The following is a 24,951-nucleotide window of genomic DNA, read 5'->3' as shown; positions in this document are numbered from 1 at the left end:
TTTTACATTTTATTGTCAAAAACAGCACTTGGTATGATAGATTTCTTATATTGTTGTGACTCACAAAGCCAAATGGCAGCACCACCCCTAACTAACATAATTCCTAACTATTAGTATGGTAGAACAAATAGTATTGTAGAATAACCAAACAGCAATTGTGAGGAGACTATAAGACCATAAGACATAGGAGCAGAATTAGGCCACTTGGCCCATCGAGTCTGCTCCGCCATTTAATCATGGCTGATATTTTTCTCATCCCCATTCTCCTGCCTTCTCCCATAACCCCTGATCCCCATAAGACCATAATCAAGACTGATATTAAAGTCAATAAGCAAGCTCCCGTATTTGCTACTTTATCACCTACCTATGCACGGATTTCCTATCTGTCAAAATGAATGAGTGGAGAAATATGGCTGGAATTACCACAATCAGAAAACTCTAGCCCATGAGTCCAAACCTGTGCACCCTGGAGTGACTTATTTCATGTTCATCAGCACTAACAAGCCAGTTTCTCTGCTTAGATCAAATGTTAGTCGCATAGTTCCAATTGTTTCTATTTTAAATCGTGGATGTGGTTGCCTCGTGATGAAGCAGTCAAGATTTAATTATTGGTTTGAATCTGAGTGGTGGTAGTGAGTGACAATTGGAGATGTTTTTATTAAAGCTCCTGCACTATTGGTGAAGGTCGCTCAATTCATCGTCCATCGCAGCAGCTGATTATGGTGCAATTCTAGTTATTCTAACCCCAGTATAAATTACAACGGAGCAAGCTAAAAGTAAGTGCATTTTTGATGCAGATTAACATGTTTGATTCTGTGCGTGTTCTGATCCTCTCTTTACACCTTGCAATCATTTTGATCAATTTTAACCAGATCTTTGAGGTGCATTTTATATGTCGTCAGGAGATTATACAGATGGTTAGTGGTATTTTCTGATAGCTGCCGATCTCTAGACAAAAGCCAGGCATAAGGGGTGTGTGCTAGACCAAGGAAGGATACGCAGGAAAATACCAGCGAGTAACTTGTATAGTCGGTTTCTAGTACCCAGTAATGCAAAGTACGCGGCTGTTCTGTAAAATCAAAAGAGACAGAACATTAATCATAGAATCACAGAATCTCTACAGTGCAGAAGGAGGCCATCCAGCCCATTGAGACTGCACTGACCCTCTGAAAGAGTGCCCGACGTAGGCCCACTCCCCTGTACTATCCCCAGAACCCTACCTAACCGTTGGATTTGGATTTATTTGTCACGTGTACCGAGGCACAGTGAAAAGTACTGTTCAGCATACAGTCCAGACAGATCATTCCATAGATGAGAAACATAGGACAATTGCTAGATACACAATGTAAATACATGGACACAGACATCGGGTGCAGCATACGGAATGTAGTGCTACTCAGTAGAGAAGATGCCGTGGAGAGATCCGTTCAGTCCATAAGAGGGTCATTCAGGAGCCTGGTAACAATGGGGAAGAAGCTTTTGGCATTAAGGGGAAATTTTAGTATGGTCAATCCACCTAACCGGCACATGTAGACCTGACAGAGGCAGCTTCACCTTAAAATGTGCAATTGTATCTGTGAGTCACGGATGTATGCATTAGAAGCAGCCCAAATCCCCCCCCCCCAACTGCAAAAATGGTGGAGTCCAAGTACAGGGCCTCCAGATCAAGACCTCCACCACCGTTTTCAGATAGAGAGCCTTTCCGTCTGTGCATACAATCTGACCATAGAGTCGAGAAATCCATTGATTCTGTATCTGCTGTAAACCACAAAGACAGAGAATTCCACCGAGGGGTGCTGTCTTGGCATGTCCATTCAAAGGGGCAGGCTCCACCTACTATGATTTAATTCAGGACTTTCAGGCAACTTGAGAGCTCATCTGTGTTGAAATGTCAGAGGTCACCTGATTCTTGGCTGCCATCTTGTGAGAGTCCATTTTAAAATATAAAAGACAGTTCCAGATTTTCCTTGAAGAACACAGTTCATGTTTGATGTTATGAATAGGATATGCTTTCACTGGGCCTGGCAGTAACATATAAAGTCTACTTTAGAAATGAATGGCTGCTGGCCCAGATAATTTGGGATAAAATGAGCAGGTTTTATTGGTTAACTAGTTAATTGAATTAAATGCAGTAGCTGTGGGGGAAACTTTAGAGGAACTAAGACACATAATTGACAACAGTGAGATGTGAAATACATCTCCATTAGCTGATTATGGACCATTTCAGGAGATGATTATGGACCGATTTCAGTACTGTCAGACTCCTGGTTCTTTTGGCAACATCCTAGGATTGTCCCACTGTGAGTAAGTCATTGCCCCTGCTAACATTAGCTGGTAAAACACCATTGATCTTACAAAACTTTCAACTCATGCTGAACACTCTGACAGGCGATCTCGGCCAGTGTTTTCCATTCAATGCCACTCGGATCAGCATTCCCGATCGGGCAGAGAATGGAGTGGCGAGGGGAAACCGGTTTGACGCTGTTGCCATTCCCTGATCCCCCAATGGCAGCTTCAGCATGCTACCCACCTCACGCCAGCAAGAAGATGCAAATCAGTGAGTTGCACCCAGTTCCATTTGATTAATAGGCTGGAAGCCCGATTCACCACCTCCAAGGAGCTAAGTGCTTTCAGCTCCTTATGATGTAATGAGGGTCTGTCAATCATAGCAAGAGTATTTATAAATATTGTGGTTAGCATCAAAGCAGGGCACTTGCAATGCTCTCAAGCATGAAGGGAAAGATAGTTAAACCATCCACCAAGCAACTGTCTCTGCAGTAATAATACTGTTAATCACTGGCTAATGCAATGCATTGCTGTGTAAAATTGAATGGAAGAATTGCATTTCAAAGGCTATCAAGGGATTTGATGCCCTTTGAAGTGTATTTAGCTTTGTAGGAAGCCTCTGACATTTGTAACAGCTGCTGTTTTAAACACTTTTGGCTGCAGCAGGTGTTTGGGAAGGTTAAGTGAAAATGCAGTGATTTTTCACTCTACTGCCTGGACTTCTTTTTAGCTTTCAGGCAGGGGTGACTGATGGGGTCTCTGATGGGGATCTCTATTGGGTATCTCTGTTCGTGTCTCTGATGGGGGATCTGATGTGGGGTCTCTGATGGGGGTGGTCTCAATTGGGGGGCTGGAGAGGTCAGTGGGGGAGGGTCGGCTCACCCTCATGTGTGTACACTGTGGGGAGTGTCCCGTTATTCTCATTGGGGGGGGGGGAGGAGGATGCCCCTACTTGTCGGGGGGGATGATTTGCATAGTGGGTGGAGGGGGTCTGCTGCCGACGTCGGGATCGGACCGCATGATCTAAATGGCGGCCCAATACAGGGATTCTGACGAAATCCAGTGAGCCAATGCATAAATTAGCAGGGTAAAGAGGAGAGGCGCACCTACTGGGCCCCGCTCCCAGCACCAGCGGAGACCAGCAGCAATTCTCCACTGGCCAGAGCGCTTGGGCTCCAGAGCGGAGAATCCCGGCCCTCAACACTGGCCAGGCATTGCCAGGGTACTTCCCGGGCATGATCCTCTCCCCCTGAGTGATACACTCACCTGAGCGCCTCCTGCAGGTCTAACCAGCAGGTGCGAGCCATGGGAGACCAGTCATAATTTACCTTGCCAACATAAGTTGATAAAGTAATGGGAGTGAGGGTGGCATTGTCAGGCATAGAGGCCTCATAATGAGACTTTAATTTATTCTAATGGGATTCCCATTACATCACTAGCAGAGGGCAGGGACAATCGCGATAGGAGTTCCCTACGACATATAACACAATTTGGGCCTCCCACGAGATTTGTGTTCCCATCGTCATTCATACCCAATGTGAAAACCCCGGTCAAAGATTAACAAATAATATGTAATCACTGCCAAGATAATAAGAAAACAAAACTTATTGGAAGGAATGTTAATACACTGAACCACATTATCACATTTCAAGACAGCATATAATTTTGTTTCTTAATGCGTATTAAGTTTATTAATCAGGAATAATACTTTTAATACATACCTAGACCCCCTTCCATTGCCATCCCTGGCATTTCTATTGGGTTAAAACAAAATTTAGGTTACATACAACAATCACACTTTCTGTTGAGCTCAAAGTTTTAAAAATTGACATTAACAGCAGTATTTTTCATGAATTAAATATTCTAGTATTCCTTTTCCCTTTCTGAGGGTGGATTATGGAACACATTGCCAACGTTAAGAATTTCAGGGTTCTCATCTTCGAGGGAACGTCGATGACTAAATGCTCAGGTGATCACGATTGGATATCCAAAGTAGAAAAACCTATTTAGCCAATGATGTATCAACCAAAGCTGCAAAAAGGACTGAGCAGGGAGGTCATTTTGATCGTCGTGGAAACAAAATACAACAACTTGAAGTACAACAATTTGTACTTAGGCCTCACATTAAAACAGTATGATATCCCGAGGCACTTCAAATGAAGAAAAGATCAAAGAGTCACTTACAGCACCTCGAGTCGGTGCCAAACATACACAGAGTAATTCTGTCAATCCTACTCCCCCATTCAATCCTCGTTGCGTTACTAATTTATTTCGTACAATGCCCATCTGATTTTCTTTTGAAATCATTGATTGGAAGTATGGCCAGTCAATTCAAGGTCATCACAATTCGCTGTATGAAAATGTTTCTTCCTCACACCCTCGTGCATTTCTTGACCATAAATTTGTGTTTCCCCCACTCTTAACAAATCCACGCTGGCTTGCCCTCATTAATCCACATTTGCCCAAGTGATGATTAATTCTGTCCCGAGTTATTGGGCGGAATTCTCTGCTCCAGAGGCTAAATGTGGTGGATTGTGGGATAAGTGGTACATTTCCTGCTGGGCTGCAGAATGGGATGTCGCGCCCAATTTTACATTTGGAAACTCTTGGACTCACATGGCAGGATGGGCACTAATGCTTCAGCCCCTCTTTACCCGAGGGATATTTCCAGGAGAACCACCAATCTCACATCGCCAGCCTGGGAGGTGGCCATAAAGGAGTACTGCCCAGGCAAGTGCCAAGGATATGCCACCCAGGGCAGGAAGAGGGTGAATGATTTATTATCATTTTTGATTTGATTTATTATTGTCACATGTATTAGTATACAGTGAAAAGTTATGTTTCTTACATGCTTACCGTACATAGGAATGGAAGGAGACTGCAGAATATAATGTTACTGTCATAGCAGTCATATACTCATCCGCACTGGCAGGGTAAGTCAACCTTCAGTTCACTCCAAACTCCCACTCTCAGAAAGGCATCAAGCACTCAAAGGGAAAAAATGCTCAAGGATCTCACACATTCTTAAAGGAGGGTATTATCAGCACTGAATGTCTCACAAACACTTTAACGTTACCAGCATCTTATCTATCATCCTGCAGAAACTCTATCCTCAGCCCTTACTGGGGAGGGCTCAGTATACACAGCAGTTGTACATGCTTCCCAATCTCTCCTCAACCTCTTCTCATCACATTCTACCCATTTGCCATCATGGAGGCCAAGATTGCCCACAGCAGGAGGCAGAGATCCCAGGCCAGCGGAGGGACAGCCATCATACAGGAGCTGAGAAAATCTGAGGAGGATGCCACCAAGTTGGCAGGGGAGGACAGGGATTGCTCCTGTGGTGAAGGTGAGATAACCTCTCCCAGCAAGCCAGTACGGATGAACCCTCCATGAGTTGATCACATCCTGACATTCACAGTGACATGCAATGTTGTACTCAACCTGCTCATGCACTAAACTGATCTTCTTTCTTACAAGTGCCACTAGGCCCAGAGAGACCCCCAGAGCTACCATAAGCTCCTGTACCCAGGCCACCACAGAGGAGAATGCTTCAAATGAAGATCCAACATTGTATTCACCTGCACCCTCCTCCTGCATAGATAGACACCCCAGGGGGTTATAAATTTAGATCAAGCTTGGCATCACAAACTGGAGGACACCTCACAGACACAACTCCACAACAGTTGCAGGCAGTGACAACCCAGGCCCCTGTCATTCGCAGAGCTGCTGGTGAACAGGAGATGCAACGATAGGCGGCAGAACATCAGGCGGAGTTGTGAGAGACAGTCAGCAGACTAGAACGAAGGATGAAGGGGTCATAGAATCATAGAAGGTGACCATTCGGCCCATCGAGTCTGCACCGGCCCTTGGAAATAACACCAGACTTAAGCCCATGATTCCACCCTATCCCAATGCCCTTTTGGACACTAAGAAGCAATTTATCATGGCTAATCCACCTAACCTGCACATCTTTGGACTGTGGGAGGAAGCCGGAGCACCCAAAGGAAACCCACGCACACACGGGGAGAAAGTGCAAACTTCACATAGACAATCATCATAGGCTGGAACTGAACCCGGGACCCTGGGTCCACCCTCGTTCTGTAGGATGTCACAGTTCTGATGTGTGAGCACCTTGAGGTCTCCATGGCCAGAGAGCAACCAACTTGGATATCCGAGTCCTGCAGGTACTACTGGATATGTGGTCAAGCCTGCACTCCATTGCTCTAGTCATAGGTGGGATCCATCAGTGGCAAGGCAAGAGGGGGTGGAGCACCTCGACCTCCGACCAGGAGCCCCGTCTCAAGGAGTCAGGTAGGGGCCATCAAAGAACCCTCAGGAGGAGTATCAGCAAGACATCCCAGAGTGATTCACCCAGGTGACTCCACAAGCCTATCCGAATCTTTGCCCCCATCATCAGCTCCACAGACCAAGGAGAATGCACTTGCCTCACAACAGCGCACATAAAGCAGGCCGGGACCCTCCAAGATTCAACCCTTCAGAGGATGCCTGTCAAGGTCATCACAGACAACAGGGCATCGCAGTCGGCAGGCTGCCTCCACCTCTGTTGCAGATGTTGGGGATGCACCTAAACATAGAACTAAACATAAAAACATAGGGTCTGGGGTGCCACACTGGGCTAAATCACTGGCTTTTAAAGAAGACCAAGGCAGGCCAGCAGCACGGTTCAATTCCCGTACCAGCCTCCCTGAACAGGTGCCAGAATGTGGTGACTAGGGGCTTTTCACAGTAACTTCATTGAAGCCCACTCGTGACAATAAATGATTTTCATTTCATTTCTTTTCAGAAGCAGGGTTAGAAAATGTAAGAAATTCTGGGATCACTCTGAGGACATGGTTAGAATACAGTGCAGAAGGAGGCCATTTGGCCCATCGAGTCTGCACCAACCCTCTTAAAGAGCACGCTACCCAGACCCACTCCTTCACCCTGTCCCTGTAACCCCACCAAACTTTTGGATACTAAGGGGCAATTTAGAATGGCTAATCCAACCTAACCTGCACATCTTTGAACTGTAGCAGGATACTGGAGCTCCCGGTGGAAACCCACATAAACACGGGGAGAAAGTGCAAACTCCACACAGTCACCCAAGATGAGTCAAACTCAGGTCACTGGCGCTGTGAGGCAGCAGACCTAACCACTGTGCCACCCCACTGTACAGTGTTCATTCACTGTATATATTATGCACTTTTGTAAATACGTGCCTGTTCATGACAAGGGTTCATCATTTGAATGCATTGTGAATATGCCCTTTTATTGCAAGGGTGATCTAAGTTCCCAGTCCATGGTTGCCCCCTTTGTGAGCCTCAAGATCAGGTAATGTTCAGCCGACTCCTGTAAGTTACTCGACCCTTGTGCAATATCAGGGAAATGTGAGAGCTCTTTCCTGAAAGTGACTGCACCTTGAGTTTGCCTATAGGCTTTACAGCACTCGAGAGGATTATGTTGGCTTGCTATCTTGGAGGATTAATATTTATGTTCTTTAAAAATCACTGAGCTGTCTTAATAGATTGTCAAAAGTACAGGCCTGCTGCCATTATGGTTTCTACAACCATGAGTGTGTCAATGTGGCCCACAAAGTGTTTAATTAAGGTCACCATGACTGCATCATGTGCAGCTGATGCAGCATTTGCGTTGGCGTACTGCCTGTCACTTCCTCAGGAACCATATACAACTTTGGCTGCTGACCTTGCCAAAGATGATGGCCTTGTGATCCATGAGAGTAACAGTTCCATAGCTGATTGCCGCCCCTACTTGCGAAGCCACTTATTGTAAAGGTCTTTTGGGGCCTCATGGTAGCATGGTGGTTAGCATCAATGCTTCACAGCTCCAGGGTCCCAGGTTCGATTCCCGGCTGGGTCACTGTCTGTGCGGAGTCTGCACGTCCTCCCCGTGTGCGCGTGGGTTTCCTCCGGGTGCTCCGGTTTCCTCCCACAGTCCAAAGATGTGCGGGTTAGGTGGATTGGCCATGCTAAATTGCCCGTAGTGTAAGGTTAATGGGGGGATTGTTGGGTTACGGGTATACCGGTTACGTGGGTTAAGTAGGGTGATCATTGCTCGGCACAACATCGAGGGCCGAAGGGCCTGTTCTGTGCTGTACTGTTCTATGTTCTATGTTCTATGTTCTTTCCGAGCACCAATATGGTGATAAAGCACAGGAGAAATGCACTTTGGTTCCCTTGCCTGGACATTAGACACGTTGGAACCCTATGGTCATCAGCCTGTCATGGGCACACACTCGGTGTTGTGCCACTTCGAGGGCATCCTCACATGGAAGCTCACTCCCGTTACTCTCTTCAGGTTCCTGTACTTCCAAGTCTTCATTGTCTGAGGCGTTCCCAGTCTTCTCCATGTTTCACTTGGGCAAGCGATCCCCATTTTGAAGTGCCAGGTTGTGCAGGACGCAACAGCCCACAATGACGTAGGGCACCTTCTGTGGAGAGTATTACAGAGGTCCAACTGAACATTTGAACATTAGAGTGCATCTTCAAGGTATCAATGGCTTGTTCAATGATGAATCTTGTTACACAGTGCATAATGTTGTATTTCCCCTCCAAGGAACGTTGAGAATAATGCATGGTTATCATGAATCATTTCTTCAGCGGTACCACTCATCACCCAGCAGATAGTTCCAAACTGAGGCCTTTCGAATATCTGAAGCACTTGAGAGTAACTCAGGATATAGGAGTCATAGGGACTCACACAGTACCATGCACAAATGTGCATGATGTGCTTCTGATAATCACACACCAGCTGAGGGAGTGGAACCGTTTCCTGTTAATGAAGATCAGGGGTAGCTACCAAGGAGCTCTTAAAGTGACATGTGTACAATTGATTGCAACCTGAAGTCTGGCGAATCCTGAAATCATTTCAAATCCCAGAAATCTAGCTGGCTCCATCCATTGTGAAATTGATATAATTATGAGCCTTACTGTAGAGAGCATCTGTCACTTTCTCCATACAGGCATGAGAGATGTCGCGTAGGAAACACTGTGGATCACTGAAACAAGTCCCTTGAGAGTGCAGCAGTGACCTTCAAGGACACAAACAGAAGATGGTCTCTGTAATGTTCTTGTTGGATGGCCTGATTTATATTACAAGAACACTTGGAGCTAAAGCTATAAGCAATTTGTTAAAATTAACCTGGGCCAAATATATACAGAACAACAGATGAATAACGGTATGAACATGCACAAAACATTGTATCTCGCCCAGCTCCCTCGTCAGTCTGAGGTCACCTGACTTGAACATTCACTTATGTACTAATGAGACTCCTAGTGGTCAGTGGGTGAATTACAACACAGCCATGATATCACTTCATTCCCGTTCCTTTGAAGGAATAAATTAATACATTATCATCAAATATATTTACATGTGATATCATTAGCCTGTGAGTCTAACAGTATTAATTTTTAGAACAGCAGGCATAGTATGTAAAAATAGTCCAAATCTACGCATTGAGTCGATCAGGTTTTCTTCTAACTCTGGTTGATCATCTCAAAGTTTGACCTTGCTGCTCAGAACTTGTAGATTCAATGTTCTCCATGACATTCTCATGCTGAGGAATTGCTGAACTATCTGACACTGCAGCTGACGTTGATTCTGACGCAGATTCATCATCCATCACGTTGTTGCAAAAGTCTTCTCTGGTTTTCAAGAGCGTGCAATGATTTCTTCTTCAAACCAACACCTCCTCTGTCTGTACATAGTAGGATCGAGGTGCTACTTCTTCAAGTACAATGGCTTTTCTCGACCAATTGCCTGAATCTTCTATTCTCACAATGTCATCAATACTCAGAAGTGGTAAAGTTCCCAACGCTCTATCACAGAACTGCTTTTATTTTGCTTTAATGCGTTGCATTTCCTGCCGTACCACTGCATTCTCCTCCTTCTTTTCCAGGTATGGAAGTGTGGTACGCAACCTTCTATTCATGAGTAACTCTGCTGGTGATTTACCATGTGACAATGGTAACACTTTGTAACATGATTTCACAAAATATGGGTCAGATTGGCTGTCCATTGCTTTCTCTAATGATTGTTTTACAATATGTACACTTTTTTCGTTGGTCTTTGGGGTCCATACCTATATGAGCATCACCATGTTTTTGTTTCACACATACCATGGAATTTGCCCCATTGGTAGGTTCTTCTATCTTCTTGATAACTCATGGTTTTGTATCTGGCACGGGTGATAGGGTCGAAATGAGATTGGCATGCAGATCTACATCTTCAACAATTTCACTACTAATAGTTTGTATCTGTGCTTTAGATAATGTATCTTCTTCAAATTGAATCTCGTTGGCGAGTGGTAGTGCTCTAAAATCAGTGAGCACATCACTGAATTTGCTGATGAGGTTCTCAGAATCGTTGATCCAATCTTCTGCGAATGTTACATACCAACTGCACTAAACCTAATTCTTCACAGGCCTGATCACCTCATAATGAATCCACGCCCTCCGATAAAATACAGAAGGGGACGGAATAAACTCTGTTCTTCACCACCACACTCAGGTCACAAGCGCCATAATATTTAATGCTTGAACCATTATAATCTCTCAGAGATATTTTGTGATTTCTTCTTCTAATCGGCTGAATTTTTAATTTTTTAAAATCAGCCGTGCTGATTAAATTGACTTTTGGCATCAATGTCTAACTTCAGTTAGATTACTATACCGTTCACTTCAAGTGGTAGCAGCCATTTGTCCTCATCAACCGCATTTATTTTAAATGGAGCATCAGTTTGCATTTTTCTAAGTGCTGGAGGATTTTTTTGATGTTTGAAAAAAAATTATTCTTCTCCGTTGTTACTTCAACAAACAATGATGTTTCATCACTGGAGATTGTGTCTTCCACTAGGCTGACAGATTTGGGGTTGAGTAGCAATTCTGAGCGAAGTGATTTTTCTTTTTCCCTTTGCATCTGGAACAAAACTTGCCTAATGCTGGGCACTGCTTTAATTTGTGCCTTGACCACATTTTTACACAGAAATACTTTGTCCTGATGTTTAATCTATTTGTTGGTGTGTGAGGAGCTGCAGGAACCTTCCTGCCTTTTTTTGGAAGTTTCCTGCCTTTTTGGAAAAAGGGCGGTAACCGGAGTGCTTTCCTCCAAGAAGGCGGCAACGTTACTGAGAAACATTTTAGAATGCTGTGCTGCTGGGTCGTGAGCCTGACAAATTTTAACTGTTTGTTCCAAAGACAGCTCCGATTCCCTCAGCAACCGTTCTCTCTTTTCATTCACACCAAACACAATTTGGTCCCATATCATGGAAGATTCCAACACAACACAACCATGATGCCAGTACAGCCTTTGTGCCATGCAATTGCCATGTATGTGTGTAGTGAATAACACCCTCCCTATCAGTAGCCATTCAGAAATGCAAATCTGAGTGCCCACTCTATCTGGCTGCCATCACTGCCGGAAAACTTGACATAATTGCCATTCTTGGCAAACAATCCATCAAAATCCAATTTTGTGCATCTGTAGGATATCAAGTAGAAGATTCAGGATATATCGCCAGCAGAGACTTGAAGGATCCAGAAGCAAAAATGTTGGAGGTAGTGGTGATTTTGCCAGCTACTAGTAATTGAGGGTCACCACATCCAGCAGGCTGCAAGTCTTCTTAAGATAAAGATGCATGGCATTAAGGGTAAAGTAGTAGCATGGATAGAGGATTGGTTAATTAATAGAAAGCAAAGAGTGGGGATTAATGGGTGTTTCTCTGGTTGGCAATCAGTAGCTAGTGGTGTCCCTCATGGATCCGTGTTGGGCCCACAATTGTTCACAATTTACATAGATGATTTGGAGTTGGGGACTGGGTGCTATGTGTCCAAGTTTGCAGACGACACTAAGATGAGTGGTAAAGCAAAAAGTGCAAAGGATACTGGAAGTCTGCAGAGGGATTTGGATAGGTTAAGTGAATGGGCTAGGGTCTGGCAGATGGAATACAATGTTGACAAATGTGAGGCTATCCATTTTGGTAGGAATAACAGCAAACGGGATTATTATTTAAACGATAAAATATTAAAGCATGCCGCTGTGCAGAGAGACCTGGGTGTGCTAGTGCATGAGTCACAGAAAGTTGGTTTACAGGCACAACAGGTGATTAAGAAGGCAAATGGAATTTTGTCCTTCATTGCTAGAGGGATGGAGTTTAAGACTAGGGAGGTTATGTTGCAATTGTATAAGGTGTTAGTGAGGCCACACCTGGAGTATTGTGTTCAGTTTTGGTCTCCTTACTTGAGAAAGGATGTACTGGCACTGGAGCGTGTGCAGAGGAGATTCACTAGGTTAATCCCAGAGCTGAAGGGGTTGGATTTTGAGGAGAGGTTGAGTAGTCTGGGACTGTACTCGTTGGAATTTAGAAGGATAAGGGGGGGATCATATAGAAACATTTAAAATTATGAAGGGAATAGATAGGATAGATGCGGGCAGGTTGTTTCCACTGGCGGGTGAAAGCAGAACTAGGGGACATAGCCTCAAAATAAGGGGAAGTAGATTTAGGACTGAGTTTAGGAGGAACTTCTTCACCCAAAGGGTTATGAATCTATGGAATTCATTGCCCAGTGAAGCAGTTGAGGCTCCCTCATTAAATGTTTTTAAGGTAAAGATAGATAGTTTTTTGAAGAATAAATGCATTAAGGGTTATGATGTTCGGGCCGGAAAGTGGAGCTGAGTCCACAAAAGATCAGCTATGATCTCATTGAATGGCGGAGCAGGCTCGAGGGGCCAGATGGCCTACTCCTGCTCCTAGTTCTTATGTTCTTATGTTCTTATGTTCTCCAGGATGCTGCAGATGCTTCCCATCAACTGACATGTCAACCTGGGTGGTTCTTGCAGTGAGCCGCATGCTCCCTGCTGCTGCCCTCTACTCCACCTCTCTCTTCTGTCCAGCTACATGTCTCTCAAGAGCAGGAGCTGCTGTTGCTCATATTGACCTTGGACTGAGATCAATGTAGGACAGCCCATCCTGACGTAATTCAGAGAACTTCCAAAGTGTAGAAAGCAACTTCTCAGCAACAGTACTGAGAAAGACACTTTCCCATTGGCAGTGAGAAAGCAGTCATAACTACTGTGTATTTCTCACATTGCTTCCAGAAGTTTAATTAAACCCCTTCAATTACTATCATGTTCTCGCCTTGCTTTGACTGTAAATTCAAGTATGCCCTGTTGAACTCAAAAGCCATTTGAAATATCACTTGAGCAATTTGCAAATTGTTAACAGGCAACATGGGGCATTGCACACTAGGCTTTCCTAACATGTTTAGGTTAAATGTGGAAGTTGGCCTGTAGGAACAACATTGTGATATTTTTTCCAGGTTCTCTAAATTAAAGTCTCCTCCTGTACAAATGTGTTACCTCCATGGAACAAAATCCTCAGTATGAATAAAGAATTGTTTCTACAGTTGATTTTGTCATTTGTTCACAGAGGGAATCTCAGTAAGAAAGAGTAAGAAAGCGAGTCGAGAGATTTCAAAACAATGTTTGCAAAGTGCAGCAATGTACTGCTGGAAACATACTGCTGGTTACCATCTACCCTGCCTCCCACTCCTCCTCCTTCACGGATGAATCAATATTCCTTCATAATGAACACCACTGATGGTAGCAAGGGCACAGAACGTACCCTAGGTGGGGGACTCCAATGTCCATGGCCAAGACTGGCTCAGAAGCATCACTGCTGAGTGATCTGGCTGAATCTTAAAAGATATAGCTCCCAGACTGGTCCTGCAGTGGTTGGTGAGGGAATCGACAAAGGCAAAACATGTGCTTGAACTTACCCTTGCCAATCCACCTGTCACAGATGCATCTATCCATGGCAGTATTGGAAGGAGTGTCCGGCATGCAGTCCATGTGGGGCTGAAACCCCACCTTCACATTGAGGATACCTCCTTTTTGTGATATGGCACTATCATAGAGGTAAATGGGATATATTTTGAATCAATCTAGCAAATCAAAACTGGGTATCAATGAAGTACTGTGGGTCATCAGCAGCAGTAAAATTGTATTCAACCACAATCTGTATCCTCATGGCCCAACATACCCCTCACTTCAACATTACCACCGAGCCAGGCATTCAACCCTGGTTCAATGAAGACGACAGGAGGGTATGTCACTGCGTACCTAAAAATTAGAGATCAATTTGGTGAAGCTACAACACAGGACTACGTCCATACCAAATAATAGAAGCAGCATGCAACAGACAGAGCTAGGTGACCCTGCAACTAACACATCAGATCAAAGCTCTGCAGCCCTGCCACAGCCAGTCATGAATGGTGATGGACAATTAAATAATTATTTGGAGGAGGGCGAACCACAAATATCCTCATCCTCAATGATGGAGGAGCCCGGCACATCAGTTCAAAAGGCAAGGCTAAAATATTTGCAACCATCTTCAACTAGAAGGATAGAGTGGGTGATTCACCTTGGCCTCCTCTGGAGGTCCCCACCATCACAGATGTTAGTTTTCAGCCAATTTGATTCACTCCACAGGATAATCGAGGAACAGTGAAGGCACTGGATACAGCAAAAGCTATGGGTCTTGACAATATGCCAACAATTATAGTGAAGACTTGTGCTCCAAAACTAGCCGCACCCTTCGCCAAGCTGTTCCACAGGCATTTACCTGACGATGTGAAAAATTTCCTCGTTATGTCCTTTCTACAAAAAGCAGAACAAATCCAACCCGGCTAATTGCCGCCCCATCAGGCTGCTCTGAGTTATCAGCCACGTGATGGAAGGTGTCATCAACAGTGTTATCTAGCAGCACTTACTCAGAAATAAACTGCTCAATGTCTCAGTTTGGGGTTCCGCCAGGGTCACTCAGCTCCTAACCTCAAACATGGACATAAATGTGCAGAGGTAAGGTGAGAGGTACCTTGACATCAAGGCAACATTTGACCAGGTGTTGGCATCAAGGAAATCTAGCAAAATTGAAGTCAATGGGCATCAGGGGATGATGCTCTCCACTGGTTGGAATCAGTTGGAGCGTTGTTGCTATAGTCATCCAGGCAAGTGGAGAGCATTTCATCACCCTGACTTGTGCCTTCAAAGTGGTGGGTAAGCACTGGGTAGTCAGGAGGTGAGTTACTTATTGCAGGGAAAAAATTCAACTGGTTAGTGTCATCCTTAGCACAAAGAAAGATGCTTGTGGTTGTCGGAATTCAATCATCTTAGTCCAAGGGCATCGCTGTAGAAGTTCATCAGGGTAGTGTCCCAGGCTCAGCCATCTTCAGCTGTTGCATTAATGACCTTCCTTCTATCACAAGTCTGAAATGGGAATGTTCACTGATGGTGACATTCAGCGCCATTCTCAACTTCTCAGGTACTGAAGCTGCCTGTGTCCATATTCAACAAGATCAGGACACCAATTTAGGCTTGTGCTGATAAGTGGCAAGATGCATTTGCATCACACATGAGTCGGAAAATGACTATCTCCAAAAAGAGAGAATCTAACCCTCTCCCCTTGACAATCAATGGCATCACCATCACAGAAACCTGACTATCGGCATCCTGGGGGTTACCACTAACCAGAGTCTGAACTGGACAAGTTATATAAACACTGTGGCTACAAGAGTAGATCAGAGGCTAGGAATACTGTGCAGAGTAATTTACTTCCCCACTCACCAAAGCCATCTACAAGGCATACATTAGGAATGTGATGGGATACTCTCCACTTGCCTGGATGACTGCAGCTCAACAATGAAGAATCAACACCAGGAAAAAGTAGCCCATTTGATTGGCACCCTGTCCACCACCTTAAACATTCACTCACTCCCTCACCGACGCACAGTAGCAGCAGTGTGTAACATTTACAAGATGTACTGCAGTATCTCAGCAAGCCTCCTTCAGAAGCACCTTCCAAACCCATGACCTCTGCTTCCTAGAAGGACAAAGGCAAAAGATGGGAATACCATCACTTGAAGTTCCCCTCCAAGTTACTCACCATCCTGACTTGAAACTAAATCACCATTTTTTCACTGTTGTTGGGCCAAAATCCTGGAACTCCCTCCCTAACAAATCTGTGAGTGTGCTTACACTACATGGACTACAGTGGTTCAAGAAGGCAGCTCACCACCACCTTCTCAAGGGAAATTAGGTTATGGCAAAAAAAGGTGGGCTAGCCAGAGATGCCTACATCCCACAAAAGAGTAAATAAAAATAATACTTACGGATTTTGTACTGAAGTTTAGCTTTATCTCCCTTTGAAGGTAATAACAATTCTCCTTCTAATGCGACAATTTCACCATCTTCTCTGGAAAAAAAACAAGGAAGCTCTGCATGTGAAAACAGTAAGCCCTGTACTTTCAATTCTGCATGAATGCATCTGAGGTAAAGGGGTTGGAGGGGGTGTTGTATTCTCCTCTTCAGAGCAGATTTCCAAAGCGGAGGATCTCCTGTCTACCTTTTCATATCAGCCACCATGTACTCTAAAAATATTGATATTGACAAAGAAGGGGTACTTTTACTGTGTCAATAAGGTTTGACGGTAAAGATAAAAAGGGGTCTGTGGGGTGGAAATCTGCGGACAAAGTAGGAATAATTGTCTGGGATATTTTAAATATCCACTTATCGATTAGGACAGATAGAGTAATTGCGGAAAATGGCACAGAATTCTTAAAATATATAGGTCTTTTTCTTCAAACAGTATGTAAGTCAGCCTATAAGGGTGGAGACATTGCTGGATCCATTAATGAGCAATGAAACAGGTCAGGTGAATTACCCAAATGTCTCGAAAAACCTTTGAGTAGATACCACAAATTAATTAGTTTTAAGATCCAACTTGAAAGGGGAAACACAAGCCCAAATACCAGAACACCCATATTAAATTAGGCCAGATTGTTAAAGCCTTGAGCAACAGTGGGATATGTTTTTAAAAATCACAAGAAACATAGGTCAAAAATAGAGATCAGAAAGCAAGAGGAACAACAGTGATCGCAACAGTGGAAATTCTAAAGGAGACCACAGGAAAGGTTGAGTGAGATAACGATGGTCAGAAAAGATACAGTAAGGTATTTAACAAATACTACATATAAATTGAAAAAAGAATCATTGATAGTGAGGTGGGACCGTGAGAAGTGAGAATTGTCAATCTGTTGAAGGTGATAAGGAATTTGACCAAATCAATACATTTTCACCAAAGAAAAGGCAAATAGTCATCATCATTGGTTACAAGGAACATGTTTAATTAAAGCTTAAAGGGTAGCATATTTACTTGATCATCCGAGTCAGGAACTCCAGTCTGTCATTAAAACCGTTAGCAGTCCGTGTTATTGTTTCTGAAATGCATTTGCGCTCCCCACTGACATTGTAAAGTCGTTCAATTTCATACCACGTTCCGGTATACTGCAAAATCAAAGCAAATATATTAGCGAATGCAATAGTCATTCAGGATCAAGCGCTAGGTTAAGGAGTTAAAAAGATGCTGCTGGATTCTACATTCCTGAGACTAAGTGTTGACGCTGAGGATTTCCGCGACAGCAAAAGCAGTGCCGCACCTGGACCCATTCAGCAGCTGTTAAAGGGCTAGCACCGGCGCCACGTGGAACACAATCGATTCCAGTGAGAAACAGTGCCAGATTCGCCACATTCACCATTGACACTTAGGAGGCTGACAAGCTGCATATAAACAATTCACTCCCCACACACACACACACACACCATCCCAGACAACAAGATGGCAATGAGGAGGGCGGCTCCAGGACTCACAGACACCGAGCTGAAGACACTCTTGGATGCTGTGGAGGAGAGGCGGGTGACTCTGTACCCGGAACCCAAAGTGCAGGTGGCACAGGCCATTAGGGCCACCAGCTGCACCATCTGGACCGACCAGCAGTGCAGGACAAAACTGCATGACCTCCTCAGGGTGGGTCAGCCCTGTGCCCCTGGCACCAAATCCCAACCCACAAACCCGTAAACCATCCCCCTCCCCAACTACCGAGAGGGCTGCCAAACCCCCGCCCTGCACCATATGCCGGCACCCATTACGGCCGCCATGGCCGGGCACCTTGGCCACTGAGGCCACCAGCTATCCACCCCCTGGGCTGCATACGTCGGACTGTCGTCTTCTGTTTCCACCCCCCATCGTCCCAGGAAAAGGCCGCCCATAACCGTGGCAGCAGGAGAGGGCAGAAGAGAGACCCCCTGACCTAAGGCCCCTCACCGGAGCAAAGCAGCCGGCCCTGGACATGGTCGGCGGTCCTGAAGAAAGGGCAGTCACCAGGGTGGAGGTCGGCGAGGAAGAGAGACTCCACTGAGTTGCGATTCGCAACTGACATGTGAGTCAAACCCACCCCAATACCATCCCCACCACCCTCACTTCCACGCCCCCTCTTAACCACCCTCGCCACCATCCTCACTACTACAAAGAACAAAGAAAATTACAGCACAGGAACAGGCCCTTCGGCCCTCCCAGCCTGCGCCGATCCAGATCCTTTATCGAAACCTGTCTCCTATTTTCCAAGGATCTACTTCCCTCTGTTCCCGCCCGTTCATATACCCATCTAGATGCCTCTTAAATGATGCTATCGTGCCCGCCTCTACCACCTCCGCTGGTAAAGCGTTTCAGGCACCCACCACCCTCTGCGTAAAAAACTTTCCACGCACATCTCCCTTAAACTTTCCCCCTCTCACTTTGAAATCGTGACCCCTTGTAACTGACACCTCCACTCTTGGAAAAAGCTTGTTGCTATCCACACCTCTCATAATTTTGTAGACCTCTACCCTCACCATTGCCCCCATCCTCACCCCCACAACACCCTCACCCCACCCTCACCCCACAACCATTCTGCCAACCACACCCAGCCCTACACTACCCTCACTCCATCCCCACAACCACCCTCATCACCACTCTCACCACCAACTCCCCTCACCCCCAGACCATCCTCACCCTCAACCCACCCTCACCCTGCTCCACACATCCCCACCACCCCCATTGCCCCCCGGCCTGCAGCCTAATCACATGTTGTGTCTTGTTTCTTGAAGGACCTGCTGATGATGGGATGGGTCAATCTGCCATCCCCCACCTCCAGGTGGGTTTCAGGCTTCTGGAATAGGCAGTCCCATCGATCGTGGAGATGCAGTCACAGAGCCAGGGACTACATGAGGGGTTGTCGGCGAGCATCCAGTACCTGCATGTGCAGTTGGAGGAATCCAACCGCGTGCAGCAGCAGGTGGTGGTGCCGACCATGGGCCAACACCGCACGGGTGGCATCCGCAGTGCAGGCATTGGGGGGGGGGGGGGGGGGGGCGAGGGCTTTGCCTATGGATCACTATGTCCAAGACCTGAGGAATTGTGTACAGGTGCTGGCCAAGGCCCAGGGCAGGGGTGCCGACTCATAGGCAATCATGTGCCAGAGCCACTGGAAATTGCTGCAGCACTTCTGAACGTGACCCAGGCACAGCGGGCTATGACCGAGCACGGCGGCAGCATTGCCCAGGCACTGGCTGACATGGCAAAGACACAGAGGAAGGTGGCCGCATCCCAGAGTGAGATGGCGCAGTCACTGGCAGGGCCCTCCTCCAGCGCAGCCAGCCCGGCACTCCACGGTCACGTCTCTCCATGTCCTACCTCCTCTCTCTCCTCCTCACCAGCTGCGACGCCGGCTTTGTGATTTTTAAAAGCACAAGTGGTGGGCAGCACGGTGGTGCAGTGGTTAGCACTACTGCCTCACGGCGCCGAGGTCCTAGGTTCAATCTCGGCTCTGGGTCATTGTGTTTGTGTGGGTTTCGCCCATAACAACCCAAAGATGTGCAAGGTAGATGGACTGGTCACGTTAACTTACCCCTTAATTGGAAAAAAAACAAATTGAATACTCTAAATATATTTTTTAAAGAATAAAAGCACACGTGAACTTTGGGAATTCGGCCCATCGGTAACGGAGAGCAGCGGAGGCCCCGGAGAACATTGGGTCAGGCCCGCTAATGATATGCAAACAGCGTTTACTGTATGTGCATTCCTGACACTGCTGTCTACGTGGCGGAGAATTGCGATTTAGCATGAAATCGGCGCCCTCTGCGATATCGCCGTCAGAACTGATTTTCCGCCCAATCGCATTTCCCGATATCAGTGTCGGACAACGAAGAATCTCGCCCATGATCTCTCAAAATATCTTCACAAGATTTTATGAAGTTGTACAGTACAATGGTGGTATACAGCATTGTTTTGCAACTATGATTCTCCACATACCATTGACCAAATTTAGATTAATCAGGAGGGCCTCTGCTCTCTCAGAAGATAACCATCTGCATTTGCACCCTTGCAATTCCTCCTGATAAATGGTAGCAGTGTTAGAAGCAGAAAGATGAGAGCGAATCACCTATCTCCCTTCCATGTGAGAAAACAGTGTGGGGTTTGGCCCTGGAGAATGGGAATTTTTTCCATTGAAATGAAGGGTTCGGGAAGAAAATGACTTTCATACATGCCTCCAACCCCTTTCCCGTCAATTATTGATCAGAGCAAAATAAAAGAGAAATGCTGGAAATTCACAGCATCAATATGTGAAAGAGAATGGGCAGGTTATATTTTGGGTGGTCATCCTTTGTCAAATTGGTAGAGGAAGGCCAGATGGTCCATTTAAAAGAACTAACCTAATTGAGGAAGAGGGCAGAGATCAACAGAATTAGAGAACAGATACTGTGGCAATAGCTATGTTCATTAACACACAGCTATATTCTTTAATACCCAGGAATATGATTTAGATAATATGGAAAACATAAAAATTAAGGGAATCAAGTATTGGAAGTTACCAATCCAGAGGTTGCTCTCCCCTTTGAGAGGAGATGACAGATTGTGATTTAATCTAAGAATCACAACTCCTCAGGCAAGAGGCAAGGCCTTCATGGATGACCTCAGCCAATATGGGAATTGAACCCACACTATTGGCCTTGCTCTATATCACACACCAGACATCCAGCCAATAATGGGTGGCATGGTGGCACAGTGGTTAGCACTGTTGTTTCACTGTGTGGGTTTCCTCCGGGTTCTCCGGTTTCCTCCCACAAGTCCCGAAAGACGTGCTTGTTCGGTGAATTGGACATTCTGAATTCTCCCTCTCTGTACCTGATCAGGCGCCGAAGTATGGCGACTAGGGGCTTTTCACAGTAACTTCATTGCAGTGTTAATGTAAGTCTACTAATAATAATCTTTTATTGTCTCGAGTATGAAGTTACTGTGAAAAGCCCCAAGTCGCCACATTCCGGAACCTGTTCAGGTAAGCTGGTACAGGAATTGAACTCGTGCTGCTGGCCTTGTTCTGTATTACAAACCAGCAGCCAAGCCCACTGAGCTAAACCAGCGGGATTTTCACAGTAACTTCATTGCAGTGTTAATGTAAGCCTACCTGTGACACAAATAAGGATTATTATTATTATTACTGAGCTAACCAAGGGCTGAAGAGTGCTCATACAACCATAGAATTCCTACAGTGCAGAAGGAGGCCATTTGGCCCATCGAGTCTGCACCGACCCTCTGAAAGAGCACCCTCCCTCGGTCTACTCCCCTGCCCTATTCCTGTAACCCCACCTAACCTGCATATTTCTGGACCCGAAGGAGCAATTTAGCATGGCCAATCCGCCTAGTCTGCACATCTTTGGACTTACCCAACTTCCAGCAAAGTTATGCCAGGATACAGGGAGTAACTTCAAAGAAATTGCCAACTCTGGCAGTCCTGAATTCAAGTTGGTTTCTGACTTAGCTCAGACATGTTCAAAGATAGAAATAAATAGCTGAGCAAGATAAGAGCGCTGTGGTGCCAAGCCGTAGCAAAGTCCAGACCAGAATTTCAAGGCAGAATGAAGATGTTTGAAGAACAAATCTCTCCTCTATAGACTTAATAATAATAATAATAATAATAATAATCTTTTGTCATAGGTCGGCTTACATTAACACTGCAATGAAGTTACTGTGAAAAAAACCCCAGCATCAAGCTGGGAAAGGTGAGCATCTCATATCAGTTTCATCGATGGGCAAGTCAATCATCAACTCAAATTCACTAACTCTCCCCATTTGAATCAGACATCACATTTTGTGGGGCATTTCAAAAACATGAAACACAAAAGGTTAGTGAGGAGCTAGTGATTAGGAAGGCAAATGGAATGTTATCGTTTAATGCAAAGGGAATGGAATATAAAAGTAGGAATGTTTTGCTACAGTTGTACAGGGCATGGATGAGACTACACCGAGAGTATTGCATAGCATTCCTTATTTAAGAAAGGATGTAAGTGCATTGGAAGCAGCTTAGAGAAGATTCCTTCGGCTGATATGGGGGAGGGGGGGGGCTTATGAGGAAAGTTGGACAGGCTCATCCTGTATCCATTGGAAATTAGAAGATTGAGAGGTGGTTAGCACTGTTGCTTCACAGTGCCAGGTTCCCAGGTTCGATTCCCGCTTGGGTCACCGTCTGTGCGGAGTCTGCACGTTCCCCCGTATCTGTGTGGGTTTCCTCCGGGTGCTCCAGTTTCCTCCCACAAGTCACGAAAGACGTGCTTCTCAGGTGAATTGGACATTCTGAATTCTCCCTCTGTGTACCCGAACAGACGCATTGGCATGGCAACTAGGAGATTTTCACAGTAACTTCATTACAGTGTTAATGTAAGCCTGCCTGTGACAATAATAAAGATTATTATTATGTTGAGGGGACTTAACAGGGGGAATGCTGAAAGGATGCTTCCCCTTGTGGTACAGTCTAGGATTGGGGGGACAGAGAATAAAAATAAGGGGTCTCCCATTTAAGATGGAGATGAGAATAATTATTTTTCTCTCAGAGGGCAATGAACCTTTGAAACTCTTCCCCAGGGAGTGGTGGAGGCAGGGCCAATGTATATTTTTAAGGCTAAAGTAGATGGATTCATGATTAACAAGGAGTTAAATGTTATCGGGGTAGGCAGACTGTGTAGTTGAGGCTACAATCAGATTTGCCATGGAGGGGCCTCCTTCTCTGAATTTGGATGTTTGAAGATGTAGGCTGACATTTGGGATTATGCTGCTTATTCACATTTTTTTTGGCGGTTGACGGCAATTCGTCTTTACAAAAGGCAATTGAACAGTCATGCAGATAAAGAATGACCATTAATACAACCAACCTTATCAATAGTAAAATTTTTCTGCAGCTCTACATGTTGACAACGACCAAATTCGACAGCCTGGGCTCTTTTGGTTGAACAGATAAAAGCGACCAACAGTGTGGACACTAACACCCACATGGTACCTGCTCCAGAGGAATCTGAAACACAAAGGAGAGATATCTGAACCAGGTTACACTGGATTCAATCACAGAGGGAGCTGGGCGAGGTAGGTCCCTTTGTGGACAAAATAGTTTTATCTGCAAACTCTCAACCCTTTTTGGAGAGAACATTAGAAGCCTTTTTTTAAAAGGGTGGTTCACCATCAGCAACGATTTTAAATTACCCCCCCCCCCCCCCCCACCCCCCAGATGTATTCTGCAGTTATTCTGTCTTTGTTCAAACTGCCTCTCAGTCTATGCTGGTCATTTCTATAGCAGGTAATTCAACAAATTGACAGCTCTTTAAAATAAGCTTCCACAATTAAATTAAACTGTTGTTGGGGATGGAAGGGGTTGATACAACACTCCAGCCTGCCTCGGATTTTCACCATTGCAGGCAGCCCATGGACTGCCAGGGGCATCGAAGGCCCTGGTTGAGAGGACCACCTACAGCGCACAAGGCGACCGTTCGGCCCGTCGACCTCGGACTAGGAAGCAGTCTGATGGTTTGGGATGTGTCTGCATTCGGAAAGTCCCGCTGCTCCGCTCTCTCTCTCTCAGAGCAGGTGCAGGCGTTTCCAGGTGTACAGTTGCAAAATGTTTGGTGTGCCGGAAGCATCAACAAGACCCTTGAATTCAACAAGTTGAAGTAGTGAGGGGGGGGGGGATGCAGACAATAAATAAACCTGGAAAAGCATCCCCCCGCCATTATTCCAAGTGAGTGAGCATTTCTAAGATTAACCAGTCTCTTAGCCTTAAATCAGCAGCAGCAGCGAAGAGATGTTTTGCTCATCGTTATCCCAGTGCCGCGCCCCCCCCCCCCCCCCCCCGAACTTGGCTGGATGAATGAGGCTCCAACAACCAGCACCAAACTTGACACCACTCCCACCCACTCGGTTGACCCCAAACCCACCAGCAGAACAGTCTCGTCTGTCCAAATCTACTCCCACGATGCAATAAACCAGCCCGACTCCTTCAGTGGGGTTATCAATCTCTCCCTTCGTTACAGTGGGGTAACAGGAAAATGGCAGGGGCTAAAGATCCAAATGCACATTTATAAATGGCCAATCTCTGCGTGAAGCAGCGCTCCTCACGTCCAAGAGGTTGTGATCTGATCTAACAGGTTTTCTCTAAATTCCCCAACAAACGCTTCCAGTAACACACTAATCATATTCCAAATGGGCAGAGTACTGGACATAAAGATCACACTTCATTAAGAGAAGAGATGTGTCCCGAAATCCCGCTTTTACCCCCCCTCCCCAAGTTTTTTATAATAACCCTTCTCGGTTTAAATGTCTCCCTTCCCTGTATTGTAACAATTCCCAATAGCTTACCCTGAATGGTGATGTGGTTTCTCAGCTGACCCCTGAGTCCAAGGTGATGTGTATCAGTGTCTGCAGCAGAGCCCAGCAACCACTCCTTATATCCG

The 24,951-nt window shown here is 45.5% G+C and overlaps 1 protein-coding gene across 1 annotated transcript; it reads right to left on the bottom strand.

Moving 5' to 3' along the window:
* On the bottom strand, window positions 1-24,951 carry LOC119976209 (apolipoprotein D-like). Its single transcript, XM_038816523.1, has 6 exons — window positions 24,857-24,951; window positions 23,383-23,522; window positions 17,516-17,646; window positions 16,473-16,555; window positions 4,008-4,040; window positions 1-1,069 (listed from the first exon to the last, which is right to left on the bottom strand). The coding sequence occupies exons 2-6, from the start codon at window positions 23,500-23,502 to the stop codon at window positions 837-839; spliced, it is 600 nt and encodes a 199-aa protein (XP_038672451.1). The 5' UTR covers window positions 23,503-23,522; window positions 24,857-24,951; the 3' UTR covers window positions 1-836.

This window comes from Scyliorhinus canicula, chromosome 13 (genome assembly GCF_902713615.1).
Source record: "Scyliorhinus canicula chromosome 13, sScyCan1.1, whole genome shotgun sequence".
In the NCBI taxonomy this organism is placed as follows: Eukaryota; Metazoa; Chordata; class Chondrichthyes; order Carcharhiniformes; family Scyliorhinidae; genus Scyliorhinus; species Scyliorhinus canicula.
Note: the sequence above shows the minus strand (reverse complement) of the source record. Positions and strands in the feature narration are given on the sequence as shown.